A 15,469-nucleotide genomic window follows, 5' to 3' on the forward strand; every position below is an offset into this window, starting at 1 on the left:
TTTCAACTTATGCCCATCTTCCAGAATCAATTAAGTTCATAAGTCGAGGCACCACTGTAATTAAAAATAACATCCTTGGCAATTTTTACTAAAGATGAAAGAAGGAAGTTTTCATTTTATTAGTTTTAATTAGCTTCCAAGTTATAAAATAAAAGTTACATAATTCACTCTCGCACATTATCCAGTTAACCATTCCCAGTCGAAATGACCAAGCATGACAATCAAGTAAACACACAGCCAGAATTTTACAGCAGGAAAACTTCCTATACTGGTTATGTAAAAAAATCTCAGTAGGGCTGTTAACAAAAGAAAATAAGTGTGTTCACAATGAAAAAAATAGTATACAAATAAATGTATAATTATAATGGAGACATTGTTCATTGCACAGAAAAATAATGGGTAAAAAGAATGAAACATCTCTGATATATTTTTCCACTACAAATTGTATCATCCCTAGATATTATTTTCTTTCCAAGAAGCAGCACCCTTGGATTTCACACACAACTGTATCTAAAGTTAGGTCTTAAATACAGAAACCTGAATGTGACAACCCCAGACCTACTGGGATATGCCACAGTTTCACTAAGCTGCCACCAACCATTCCCTGTAAGGAGTCACACAGACCAGGAATGGATTTTCAACAAACAAAGGAATAAGGTTTATTTAAATAACACACAGGGAAAATAAAATGATCAAGTGAATAAGATACAGTAACGTGGCTTAGTCTCAATCATACATACACCCGTTTGGTTCACACAGAACACCTTTAAATAAAGCACAGACCCTGAACCTATCAGTTCTGGCTACCCATACAGACACCTGAACCTATCAGGTTGGTACTGACTGACACACAGTAGTACCCTGTCTGACACACAGACTCCCACACCAGCTTCTTCTTCCCAGCTGCTTCTCTTCCTTCTCCTAACTTCTCCACACAAACTCCACATATATATACAGTACAGCCCCTCCTCCTGATGTCCCGCCTTCCACTCCCCATAGGATGGAACTTTCCCTCCAACCCATGACAGACAGGTAACATCAGTGCTGTATGTAACACTGAATTCCACAAAGAGATGACCGATCAAAGCACAAACATCACTTAAGAATATAGATATGGTTTAAATGTGTCATGCTGTATTAAATTTTTAATGTTAGTTAACTTGTGGACACTAATTAGTCTGCCATTAAATTTAAACAGGGCAAAGTAATTAAAATGAAAACTCCAGCAGTGTTTAATACTGACAGTAAATAAACTGATTTAATTATACCAGCCCTTCTCAACCCAGTGCTCTCTAGGTATTTTGAGTTACAACTCTGATCATTGGTCATGTTGGCTAAGACCTATGGAAGCATAAGTCCTAAACAACAGGAGGGCACCAAGTTGAGAAAAATGAATTGCCATGTTAACAACATATTTTATTACCATATCATTTTGGTTCTATGAAATATGAAAACTACAAGGAGATTTTTATGGAAGTGCAAGAAAGCAATCTTTGTTTGCACTGTCATATTAAACTTGGGTAGAATGACCTACCCAACCTAGGTTAAAGAAAACCTGAAAAACATTGGCAGCTTCTTTCCTAGACAGTCTGTTAGGAGGGAATTAGGAAGTGGAGCTGTACCATAGCTGTTAATGGAAAGGGGAAATGGCAATATTAAACACAATCACACATTAAACTTTGTCTAGTATGGCCCTGAGAAAGCATCCATTTCAGCAATATGGAACACAGGCAAATATTTCACAGAGCTTATTCAACATTAAGCTGTGCAGATTCTAATCAGTCTACTGACCATCCTTGATTTATGATAAAAAAAACTACAAAACAAGATATATGTCAGGAGAAGCAGAGTGGAGTCAAATACAGAGACATGCCAGACTAATATATAAATATGTCTCCACCCAAAACGTGATGCATGCCAGAGAATAAAAAAACTGGGAAGAAAAAACAGCAATTGCATGTCTACTAATGAAACTGCCTGTGTTAAACCACTGTTCTACAGCCTGTGATGCAAATTCTAAGAAACTTTAAATCCTGATAAGCCACACAACATATATTACAAACGAGCCTCTTTATCAGGGATTAGAAGCAATAACATTCATTGTCCCATTAGGGGAAAAGATACAGGACTGGGTATATAACCCCTGGAATGTATCATTCTTTCTATAGTCCCTGCTGTATGATTTCACACGCATTTCACAAACAACCTCTCTTTTGCTGTCCTTTGGCTGTGATTCCATAAGCCATACCTGCCTCCATCCATTTATATGTAAATTGCAGGGAGAAATCATAGGTGAGCAACCTTAAATTATTTACTCTTATCCTTTTCTACCAGCAAACTCACAGCAAAAGAGGACCCAGTGCACAGCTATTCTGCTCTTTTTTTTTCTGAACACAGTATACTTTGATAATGTGGCTGTTCTTCTGTTCAAACACCATGGCAGCTGTTTTGGCATATCACACAATTTTCAGTAAACTAAATCACAAGGACTGTCCTTTGCATACAGTGCCTGTCTGTCAGTATTTTCTCAGTTTCAATGCACTGAACAGTGCTGTACAGAGAATTTTTCCTATTAAAATTTCTCCTATTCTCATTCAGCTTGACAAAAAAGGAAATTCCTTTTTTAAAAAAAAATTCAAAGGAAGAGAAATTTTGGCAAAATTCTCATGGTCAAGGTCCAAAATGGTTGTGCTTATTGTACTTACTGGCGGCCAAGAGGTGTGTGTACCTTCTGTATTCATAGAATCATAGAACAGTGAAGTTGGAAGGGGCCTATAAGGCCATCAAGCCCAACCCCTGCTCGAGGCAGGAATACAAATCAAAAGATATCTGCCAGGTGCTTGTCTACGTTTCTCTGGAATACCTCCAGTGTTGGAGCACTCACTGCCTCTTGAGGTAATTTGTTCCACTCTCTTACTGCTCTAACAGTTAGAACTTTTTCCTGATATTCAATTGAAATGTGGCTTCCTCTAACTTGAGCCCATTGTTGCGTGTCAAGATGATCAAGAGCAGATCCTGCCCCTCCTCTGTATGTCAGCCTTTCAAGCATTTGAAAAGTGTTATCACCCCCTCTGTCTTCTTTTCTTAAGGCTAAACATGCCCAATTCATTCAGTCTTGTTCCAAGTTATCGGCACCCTTCTTGAAGTGTGGTGTCCAGAAATGGACACAATATTCAAGGTGAGGCCCAAACAGTGCTGAATAAAATTAGCACCTCACAGGATTTGGAAGCTATACTTCTGTAAATTCAGCCTAAAGCAGCATTCACCTGTATAATCATCTCCATGATAGCTGGCAGCCCATTCCCCGTACAACTCACACACTTCAGTTAAAGGACATGGAAAGCTGTTATAAGGTACGTCCTTGCCAATGGTCTTTTCAGACGAGGAAGTATGGGTAGCCAGAGAAGCTGTACAGTGAAGAAAAGATGCATGACAGGGAAAAAAAAGCACCCTCAGAAATAAATCAGTCAGTCAGTCAAAAGGAATTTTAAACTTTTCTGACAATTAGGTAGGAAACTTAAGCCTCCTTTGTGGGACAGATGTAGGTACAGTACAGTGGTGCCTCACTTTACGATTGTCTCGCTTTACAACAAAACCGCATTATGACGATGGTCTGAATGGGGTTTTTTCGCTTTGTGATGATCGGTTCCCTGCTTCAGGAACCAACTCTTCGCAAAATGATGATTTTAAAACAGTTGATCGGCGGTTTCAAAATGGCCGCTGGGTAAACAAAATGGCTCTGCGCTGTTTTCTGGGACGGATTCCTTGCTGCACAGGCAGCGAAAATGGCAGCCCTATGGATGATCTTCGCTGGATGGTGAGTTTCCAGCACATTGGAACGCATTAAACGGGTTTTAATGTGTTTCAATTGGTTTTTCGCATTACGGCGTTTTCGTTCTACAGCGATTTCGTTGGAACGAATTAATGTCGTAATGCAAGGCACCACTGTACTGGTTTTGACTTTTTCCTTGAGCTAGACACAACACTGCCCTCCCTCATATCTGCTCTAGGGCTTGTATGGAAGATGGCATATTACAAGCATTTTTAATAAAGAGGAAATGTATCTAACATGACTTCTCAAAAATATACTGAAAGCCCTGGCAGGATACAGAGCCCAGAGTTGAAACAAAGGATCATGTCTGTAAGCCACACCGAGTAGACTTTGACTAGGGGGGCAGGGTAAAAAACTAATAAAAGTAAAAAAAAGTAAATTAAGAAAGATAAGACAAACTTTCTCAGAGTGACAAACTTTCTGCGTGAAAAACATTGTAAGATTTTCCCCCAGCCTTATTCCCCTAGAGAGAGAGAGGGTAGTCAGCAGAATAACTTCTAAAATGTGTGTATCACCACCACCACCACCACCACAGTGCCCTAGAATGATATTAGAGGCCACTAAAATGGTAGCTAGGCTGGCAACACAGTTGTTGCTGTTAGTACTTGGAGTGGTAGGGGGGAAAAAACCCAGAAAACTTTTTTTTGCGGTGAGAACAAAGCTCTGCTACAGATACTGCTAATGGTTGCCCCATCTCTGAGAAAATGTTGACCTGATTCCTCTTCCCATCAACAGGGCAGAGAATTTCAAAGACCCATAGTGCACAGCTATACCTCAGAAGAGGTCAACTCAAGGGTATTATTCATTCTCACATATCTAGTATGAGTTAGCAGCTCCTCCTTTGTTGCTTTTCAAGCTGCTTCCAACTTATGGTGATGCAAACAGGCTTTAAGGAATGATTTGCCATTGCTACTTCCTACAGTAAGTTTTCATGGCTGAGTAGGGATTTGACCACAGATCTATTGAGCCCTAATCTCTCTCTCCCTCTCTGCTATACCACACTGGCTTTCATCCTTGTTTGCATATTTTTCTAAGTCAAAGTACTATCATGGAAGAAACCACGACTCTTCTCAGCTTTCTAGGATTACTGTGCATTACAGCAGTATAGAAGATTTGGATAAATCCGAATCCATAGCCTAAGGAATGTACAGTTGCTTTGATCATGGGGGTAGCCTAGAATAACTCTCATGACAAGGGGTTACAATGTAGTTTGGTGGAGAATAGATACTCATAGGTTCCAGAGCCACAGGACCAGAATAACCAGACAACCAACTCTCATAATAATGGTGGATTATGAACTGTAATAATACCTCTCTCTCTCTCTCTCTCTGGAACATAAAGGCATTATATTTAAAATGAGAATGGTCATCTATGGCTGTTTTGACCCAACTCCGGGAGGCAGTGGAAGACAGGAGGGCCTGGCATGCTCTGGTCCATGGGGTCACGAAGAGTCGGACATGACTTAACGACTAAACAACAACAAATGTATGGCTGAGACTTAAAGACTGAAGAAAAACACTAGGTGAAACTTTTATACACCAAGCACACATAATATTTACTAGGCAGTTGACAACTCCAATAGTAGATGCATTAACTCTGTAGTCATGTACATACAGGTGTCCTCCAAGTATCACTTCTTAGAATGATAACTTGGACCCAAGCTGTATAGGGCTTTATAGGTTAAAACCTTCAAAGCTGCTGTGGTGGACTGTCCAGTTGCCAATGATTATACAGAAACCTGCCATCTGGTTTCTTATCATGATGCTGTAACAGAAGCTTCTGCTGTTTCTGAGGACGTCCCTGAAAACCATTGAGGATGACAGGTGGAGCCAAAATCTGATCACAGAACTGGAAGATCAGATGCCCAGTTACTCTCCCCCAGTCACAGTGATATATTTCATTCTTTTCAAATATATATCCTTCCTCACATCTTTCATTGGGAGTGACGGAGACTACAATTAAATCAGAATGAATCCATAATATTTGTAGGGTGAAAAGTTCAAGAACCTTTTCAGCCACAGGGGAATTAGAACAGTGGCCCCTATTGACTGTGGTCATAAGAGTACTAATATATTTTTTTGCCAGGAAAGCATTCATTAAACCTCTGCATATCAAACTAAAGGTAATGTAAGTCCACAATTTACATAAATGAATTGTTCTTGGCAGATAGGAGATCCCTGAAACCTGACAAATATTAGTCTCATGTTCGAAATGGAGGTAAAAAGCACATGCCAACTGCTAACCAGTAAGATAACAGGAAAGGTATCAGAATAGATCCCTCTTTTCTATTTCTATTATAATTCAGCTACAAATTCTCTATAAAGAAAACTTTAATAGCACGAACCAAAGAAATTAGTGACAATTCCCTGAGGAGCCAGGAGCCCTACTATGCCTTGTGGAAGAGTTAGGCTATTTAGCGTTAGGCAAGCTACTATCTCATGATGCTATAGATGGAGCTTTAAGAGTTCCAATTGTGGGGGTTACCTAACTATTAATGTCTACTGCTGCAGACCTTGTCAGCTTATTGAGGAGCAGATGTACTAAACTCCATTTAGATTTTTTGACTAAAGCTTCCAGAATTCCAGTTGGCCTAGTTCCCAACATAGTGCTCTACAGAGGTTTGCATTAAGACTCCCATAGTTCCCCCAAACTGCCTCAGGCCTGTTCTAACTGTAGCCTCAAACATGAAAGAGGCATCAGGTTTCTTATCTGTGCCATAGAGCCTTGTGCAGTATTACCAGCACTAGGCAACATATGGAAGATCAGATGCCCAGTTACGCCGATGGGTCCCTTGAAAAGGTTTGTTCCCCAGTTTCTCATTAAAGCTGCAGCCCTATTGCCTCCCATGAACGGGACTGATGTCTGCGCAGGTACTCTACAACACCCATGTGGCTTAGCAACCTTGAGAATGGTACCCCCACACCGGGTAACAATACCTTAACCACACTTTGTGATGCCATTTTTTGTCAACTTTATAAAGTCTCCAGCAGAGACTTTAGGTAGAGTCACCATGTCCTCAACAGAGGAAAGCAGCTTGGCAACAACTCCTGAAAACCAAAAAGTAGAAAAGACAGAAGACCTTTCCTCCAACAAAACAACTGGGGTGAGGAAGTCGAATCTATTTCACTGGACTGAGCAGGATGCTTCTGACATAGAGGTGGTTGAGGAAAGTTTTCTTCCAGGTACTCCTTTTAAAAATCTGCTTGTAGGTTTCCCGAAACATTCTATTGGGCATCCTAAAATATACCTTTGTTTTTTTGGATCCTAAAGGGCTGCTTTAACAGCCTGATTTCATTGCACAAGTACCAAAAACTTCTGCAATGAATTGGTAACTTCTGAAAATCAAAAAGTGCAAAAAGCAGAGCTTTCCTCCAACAAAACATCAGGTGAAGTATTCTAACAATTTGGGGACTGAAATAGGCAGCGGGGAAGGATCACCAGTGACCACAAGTTACGACGGCTCTGAAGAAGATATGAAATTGGAGGCATGACACCATAATCAGAAATGGAAGATGAAAGGCAGCTTCATCCAGCACTTTGTCAGCGGCTTGTACTTAGGAAAGGAAAACTTCGACTTCAAACCTCCACTGAGGCACTGCCACCATCCTCCATGCTGTGAGAGAACAGGCCGGGTAGGTGGGACTTGTTCAGCCCTGGAAGGCAGCCCATCTAGGAGAAGGAAAACTCTGACTTCAAACCCCCACTGAGGTGCCACCATCAGCCTCTATGCCATGAACGAGCAGGCTGGGTAAGTGGGACTCGTTAGCCTGGGAAGGCAGCCAATCTAGGAGAAGGAAAATTCTGACAAAATCTCCACTGCATTGTGGTTATATCCACCGATGGAAAAGGCTTCAGGAGTTAACCTCAAGGCAAAATCCGGAGCCAGAGTGCCGAAGGCAGTTCATGTCATTCTGTCAACTCCTGTGCCGTCGCTGAAACCAGTTGTATTGGCTCTTGCCTTTCCATTGGACTATTTCAGTGACGTGGAGAGGGGGGATTTGCTGCTTGGGCAACAGCCTATCCTCCATATTATTTTACCCAGGCTTCGTGCCCTGGAGAGGACACTCCAGCTTTGCGTACAGCATCAAAACACTAGACGCTGTTCCAAGTCCTCCACGTTACCTTAGTCTCTCGAGACTGAAGGATGCCTATGAGGTGAGGATGCTTTAATCCGGTGCAAGGAAACTTTGAATAGAAGTAAGTAAATATCTATTTGTAACTACGTTTGCTCCAGTAGCTTGTTTATGTAACCCCTACCATGATGGGTTATGTGGGACTCCACCCCTACTATTATGTCAAGTCTTTAACATCTGCTGCTGCACGTGAGGACTTCTGCATAAGGGAACATATTTATAAAACCTGAAGATAAATCAGAATATTTCCGCATATGACAAAAGCTGACAGCCTACCTCTACATGCAAACACTGGATATTAGATCATTCTGCATTTAGCTGTGAATTGCAGGTCATTTCTTCAGTCAAATATAAGAAACATGAAACAACTGAGATTGCCTGTTGTCAAACGCAAATAAAAAGGGAGAGGGGAGAATTTTCAAAAGGGACTTTTTTTCCCTAACAGCTGAACAATTTCACACAAGAAAATTAATAATTTAGCTATTTGAAACATCACATGTGCACAACACCACAAGCTGACCAGTGGCATTTTCATTTCAAATTTGTACAGTCTTTGGTCAAGATACATAATCTGCATTTCTAACACCTGCTTCAGTCAAGCTGTGAACTGCAGTACTATCTATAAATCTTCTTTCATCTCAATACTATCCAGCCAATTTTTAAAAAAAGAATTGCACAATGGCAGATAATTATTTGGCTTTGCAAGAATAAGAAGTTCATTGGGTTTTTTTAATCACAGCTTGAAAAAGGCCTTTCCATTTATTTGAAACTCCATTTTTATTACGAAGTGTAACATTACTGTTATCTTGGCAGCATTTAATGTGTATCTAGCTTTCAGGAAAAAAAATGTATTGGCTCTGCAGATACTCCTAAAAACGTAATAATAGAAGAAAGTAATATATAAAAATGTGTAAGTAAACTACAGTGCAATTAAGCAATAATGCACAACAGGGTGTACCTTAATGGCCCATTAATCACATGCCTCAGGTGTATTGGTAGGCAGGAGGCCAAAAGGAGGAGGACTTCAAATGCCCTGTAAGTGCACCAATGGCTCATTAGTACATACCACAGAATTACTTGTTGCTATAGTAATATGCACATCCCCAGCCTAAAGAGAGACAGAAATACATTTTTATGGATGGATGATGTCACATGCAGTCTTTCACTAGGCAGCTTTGGTCACAGATTATCAGGTTAAAAAGTCACTAGAAGTCTGCAATGGAAATAAAAAAGCAGTCACCCAGAAACAAACATTATGACCATTCAGCTATGTGTGTTTTTTAATTATTTGCAGCAACTTCTGCAAGACTGCTCATGACTAAAAACTTTAGTGTTATGCCATAGGTAAAGAATGATCTTACCAAGTGAAGCAGTCAAAATACCCACATTTCCTCCTAGTTTACGTTCTCATATCTATACTTTGCAACAATGCCGGAATCAGTACTAAGCAGGGAATAGAGAAGCAAGACCACTTTTGGACAAGAGTGTCACTATATTTCAAATTCAAATCCCTATCCCACAAAAGGTAATTCTAACAATTTTTCCTCCAAGTCCTTAAAGGTGATAAACACACCAAAGCACAAAAAGAATGTTGAGAGCTCTGAAAGAACAACACAGTTCTGGGAACCTCCCTCTATGTATGTCTCTTTGTTTCCCAAAAGTAACTGTATGAATAAGAACAGGAGTCAGGCAAAAGGATGAACAAGAAACAGCAGTCTGTCAATGCCCTGTATATAATCTTATCAACTGCACACACTTCAAGGCACTGACAATGAGCTACAGGGACGTAAATGGAGCCTTGTGGTACTGTGGTTAAACTGTAGTACTGCAGTGAAAACTCTGCTCACAACCTGTGTTTGATCCCTGCGGATTCAGGCACCCTGCTCAAGGATAACTCAGTCTTCCATCCTTCTGAAGTTAGTAAATTAAGTACCCAGCTTGCAAGGGGGGGGTATCAGGGTAATATGTAGCTTGCATAATTAAATTGTAAACCACCCAAAGACTACATTATTAAATAAGGAGTACACTTTGCTTTTACAGTCTGAGCCCAGTGTGATCTCCAGTTACTTTTCACATACAAATTAAAAGAATAAGGAAGGTCTTGCTGCAAGTTCCATCTACCCATGAAGTGAGATTTGTCAGAGCACAAGGTAGCTACTTCTTATTAATAGCCTTCTGTAAACTCTGAGATACTGAATTAGATACGTTATAATGTATCCACCCCAATACATACATGGAAAATCAAATATATGTCTCTAAAAGAACTTAATGGGCATCTAAAATAATTTCTAGAAGCTAAGTGATTTTTCAAAAAACTCACTATATTAGAAACCTTAAGGGACGTGGTGGCGCTGCGGGCTAAACCGCAGAAGCCTGTGCTGCAGGGTCAGAAGACCAAGCAGTCGTAAGATCGAATCCACGCAACGGAGTGAGTGCCCGTCGCTTGTCCCAGCTCCTGCCAACCTAGCGGTTCGAAAGCATGCAAATGCAAGTAGATAAATAGGGACCACCTCGGTGGGAAGGTAACATCGTTCCGTGTCTAAGTCGCACTGGCCATGTGACCACAGAAGATTGTCTTCGGACAAACGCTGGCTCTATGGCTTGGAAACGGGGGTGAGCACCGCCCCTTAGAGTCAAACACGACTGGACAAAAATTGTCAAGGGGAACCTTTACCTTTACCTTTTTAAACGTTTATGAGATCATGGAAATAAAATATGCCACCTCTTGAAGATAAAGTGTATTCTAAGTAATGTTAAATATGAAAAAGTAAGGCATCTGAATCTAAATTAAAAACTGCATATATGCTCCCCAGTTTCTAAGAGAAAAATATAGAATCTGCTCTGAAAGTACATGTTTGTAGAAAAAACTGGAGTCTGAAAGTATAGATATTTATGGCATAGTCTGGTTTTCATACAATGGTTTCATAACATGCTGTTTTCATAACGTTAGGAATAAGAATACATCATACAATCTCTTCCTTTTAAGCAACTCATAAAAGATATCAGAAGACATGTATCTGAACAGTATCACTCAAATACTGGTCCTTTCCTTTCTTTTTTAAACCATCTATGACACAACACAAAATGAAAGAAAATGCATGGGCAAGCTTTCTGCATGACATTTTTACAATGCAGAACGATTAAGAGAGGGGAGGGGAAAGCAAGAATAGCATTTGGCTCAATATAATAAAATAAAAAAGCCAGTTGATTGGTTAGTCTCACACCGTGGATTTTCTTTAAATAATAATGAAATCATTGCTTTAAAAAAATCCATCATTATTAAAAAATAAAGAAGTTGGCTCAGCCTATGAAAATTAGATTTGTAAGTTGTTGGTCATTCCCATAATTAAATCTGTGTCACAAATTTGCAAGAAAAATGGACACTGTGCCTAATGTACTTACACAAGTCCTGTCAGGCTACATAAAACATTATGCCTACTAAAAGTGAGTAGATAAGAATTCCATACATTTTTATTAGTGGGATGTTTTGTGAAAATATGGGATGTGTACACCTGGTACAGGACTAAATCTATGTATCTTCTAGATTCAAAACTACAATATAAAATATTAATAATAATATCTAACTTAAGAGATTGGAAAATAAAGACTTCTGTTCCCATACAACATACTTACTCCTAGGAATAAACCACTTTGTGTGAGATAAAGGCTTTCCTTAGAGAAAGCCCTGTCTGTACTTAAAATATACCATCAGTTTTACGTAACTGATGATAAGCCTACAATTTTCTCTTTTACAGAAGGACAGATTTATCCACTAGCTTCCCAAAGGTTGAATACTTTTAAAATCGGAAGAGCGATTAACTGGGCAGATGTACATTATGTAGGATAACACCACTACTGTTTCTGATTAATGCTGAGAAATAACATTTGTTGTCTTCTCTGCCCCACCGACCCTCCCACATGGAAAGGCTAAGGAGACAAAAGGTCAAGATTCCCTTTGTGTATCCTTTCCTGACCTGCAGGGAACATGTGAGGGATCTTCTACACAGTGGTAACGAAGTTCTTCTTCAGCCGGGGGCGCAGTCATTGTATAGGCGGGAAAAAGAGTCGGAGGCTGCTCTAACTTTTCAACATTAGTCTCTTTATTCTTAACAGCATTAAGTTCAACAGTGTCAAACGGATCTAATAAACTTATCTCAGGCAAAACGTGGTATTTCTTAATTCTTTCTCCAACATTTCCTCTACCTTCCTTCAAAAGGGAGCCGGACCAATGCGTTCCTGGTCTGTCATAGGTCTCAGGGGGGCACTCCGCACCGTGCAGACCATCCCCCAGCATGGGTGACGAGCCCAGTCCCCCTCGGGCGGTTTCTGTTGAAAAGAGGGACCAGGATGGATCACCCTCCGTCCCCCAGGCTGGTTTTGAGGGTACACGACCACTGTCCATTCAAAGTGTTGAACTCACGTCCCTTTGCGCCGTTTAAGGTTGGATCCGGCAATAATCCCCCTCCTAACTGTAAGTTAGGAAAGTCCTTCTCGATTCCGGACGCCTCTCCTAAGTCCCGCATGGGTTCAGTCTGTACCCCGCGACTTATGGCCTTCCCTAGTTCACCGTTGGTTACCTGCCTGAAAACGCACGCGCTTTCCTCCTCTTTTATCTCTTCCCATACTATTAGATCTAGCTCCTCCCCTCCTTCACCTACCAAGCACACTTCGGCCGGCATTTGTTGTACCACCTCTTCTTGATCTATCTCTATCAATATTCTCTCCGCGCATCCGCTTTCAGTCTCTGTGTTCTGTGACTCGGAGGACGGCACACTGCTCTTCTGATCTTCATATGCCCCCCCTTCCGAGTGGGCCGTCCTCTCCTTAGGTCTGGCACCTTCCCCTTCCTGTCGGGAGAAATAATCTGCATTAGAGTGTGCAACTCCCTTTCGGTACTGCACTTTGAATGAAAAAGGTTGCAAACTCAAGTACCACCAAGTTAACCTTGGGTTAGTGCCCTTCATCCTATTCAACCACTGAAGAGGGGCGTGGTCTGTAACAAGAGTGAAGGGGGCTCCTAACAGGTAATACCGTAAAGTCTCTATGGCCCACTTTGCCGCCAAAGCTTCCTTTTCTATAGTGGCATATTTTTGCTCTCGCAGGCTCAGCTTTTTACTCAGGTACATCACTGGATATTCTATCCCATCTTTCCTTTGTGACAAGACAGCTCCTATCCCCTGGTCTGAAGCATCTTTCTGCACCACGAATGGGACTAGGTAGTTTAGCCAATATCTCCTTTAAGTGGTTAAAGGCACTTTGTTCGTTAAGGCCCCAGACCAATTGGTTACCTTTCCTCTTCTTAGTTAAATCAGTAAGAGGGGCCGCTACTTCCGCAAAGTTTGGCACAAACTGCCTGTAATATCCTGCTAGCCCCAGGAACTGTTGTACCTCTTTTTATTGTGCAGGACAGTCCATGCCACTACTTTGTCTCCTTTGTCAGATACAGGTTGTATTTTTCCTCCCTCTACCTGGAACCCCCAAAATTTTACCCCTCTCCTTGCGATCTTGCACTTCGAGGGATTTACGTGTAAGCCGGCCTTGCCTATTTCAGTCAGAACACGCCTCAAATGTTCTAAGTGTTCATCCCAGCTATTACTGTATATCAAGATGTCATCGATATACTGTATGCTCCAGCAAATTCTTTCACTGGCTCTAGAACTTGGTCCATTAACCTCTGGAAGGTCGCAGCTGCCCCATACAAGTTGAACGGCATTTTCAAAAAATGGAAAAGTCCTTTTGGGGTGACAAAAGCGGTTTTCTCTTGGTCTTACTCCCAAAGGGGAATTTGCCAGTAACCTTTCGTGAGATCTAATACGGTCAGGTATGCCCCCCCCATCTCTCTAACAAGTCATCCACCTTGGGCATGGGGTGCGCATCAAACTTGGATAGTTTGTTTAGATGACGGAAGTCTATGCAAACCCTTACTTTACTGTCAGGTTTAGGCATTAGTACTGGATAGCTCCGCCAGGGGCTTCGAGATGGTTCAATCACGCCTAGTTCTAACATTTCGTCTATTTCCTTGTTTATGGTGTCTTTAAGGTGATGGGGCCACATTCTATATCTGGTTCTCAGCACTACACAGTATGTATTTCATGCTGTATTAAGTTAGTTTGCCCAGGTCTTCCCAAAAAGACTTGCTGGAACTCTTCTTCTAAAGCTCTAAGATCTCATTGTTGCCTACAATCTAAACTATCATCAATATCAAGACGTAAATCTATACGCAAGCAAGCCTCTCTCTCCGGACCAAACTCGTTTTCTTCTACTTCCTCCCACAAAGCCTCTCTTTCTTTCCACTCCTTTAGGAGGTTTACATGGAAAATCCCGTGTTTCTTGGTCTTATCCGGCATAAAAATTTCGTAATCCACCGGTCCCACTTTCTTTAAAATCTCATAAGGGCCTTGCCAGGTGGCGAATAACTTGGCTTGGTCTGAGTGCATTAATAACAATATCTTTTGCCTGGGACTGAACTCTCTAGCTCTGACATTCCTGTAATACCTTCTTTTCTTTCCTATTTGTGAAGCCTGTAAGTTGTCTTTGGCAATGGCAGGTACCGTTCTTAGATGTTCCCGCATTTCTATAACATGCTGCACAGTCAGCTGAGCCTCATCCTGTCCTGCTTCCCACTTCTCTTTCACCAGATCCAAAATGCCTCGGGTATTCCACCCATACATTAGCTCAAATGGTGAGAAACCAGTGGACGCTTGTGGTACCTCTCTAATGGCAAACATCAATGGTGCTACCAATAAATGCCATCGCCTAGGTTTCTCCATTACCAACTTTCATAGCATCCCCTTAAGAGTCTTATTAAAGCGTCCCACCAGCCCATTGGTTTGGAGATGACAGATGGCGGTATGAATTGGTTTAACCTCAAGGAGGCGCCATAGTTCTTTAAGCGTCCGGCTCATAAAATTTGTTCTCTGATCTGTGAGGATCTCTTTGGGAAAGCCCAATCTAGAGAAGACCTGCATTAGTTCTCGGGCTAACACCCTGGCTGTGGTAGACCTGAGGGGCACGGCTTCGGGGTATCTGGTGGCGTAATCAACAATCACCAGGATGTGTGTGTGTCCTCCTGCAGATCGCACTAAGGGACCTACTATATCTATACCGATTCTCTGAAAGGGATGGTCCATCAATGGCAAGGGTATCAGCTCAGCTCCTATCTTGGGTTTCCTTTGGGTTTTCTGGCACTAAGGACATGTTATACAAAATTCTTTGATCTCTTTCTCCATCCCAGGCCACCAAAATCTTTGTCTCACACGCGCTTTCATTTTCTCCTCAGCCAAATGTCCAGCTAGCGGAATATCATGAGCCAATTCTAGAACCTTAGTTCTCCATTTCTGAGGTACCACAAGTTTCCTATCACCATTTTCCTCCACCCAGTACAACAACCCTTGTTCCAGTTCGCACCCTTGTTGGCTCCTTACTAGAGTTCCTGCGGGTTTAGCCGCGAGCAGCGGTTCTTGTAAAGATGCGTTGTCTTGTTGCAGCATTATTGTTTGTTCTC

The 15,469-nt window shown here is 41.4% G+C and overlaps 1 protein-coding gene across 5 annotated transcripts in view; it reads right to left on the reverse strand.

Moving 5' to 3' along the window:
• The window catches only part of SLC10A7 (solute carrier family 10 member 7), a 183,361-nt gene that overhangs the window by 103,862 nt on the left and 64,030 nt on the right, over positions 1-15,469 (reverse strand). For 3 of the 5 annotated variants that reach the window (XM_073001590.2, XM_073001591.2, XM_073001593.2), the window contains exon 6: positions 12,624-12,812. The exons of 1 other annotated variant lie outside the window; for it this stretch is intronic. In XM_073001590.2, the coding sequence (XP_072857691.2) occupies positions 12,624-12,812 (189 nt within the window). Of the gene's footprint in view, positions 1-12,043; positions 12,292-12,623; positions 12,813-15,469 lie in introns of those variants that run through there. One more of the 5 variants, XM_073001594.2, reaches the window with a different exon arrangement.

The sequence above is a fragment of the Pogona vitticeps genome, chromosome 5, assembly GCF_051106095.1.
Source record: "Pogona vitticeps strain Pit_001003342236 chromosome 5, PviZW2.1, whole genome shotgun sequence".
NCBI lineage: Eukaryota > Metazoa > Chordata > Lepidosauria > Squamata > Agamidae > Pogona > Pogona vitticeps.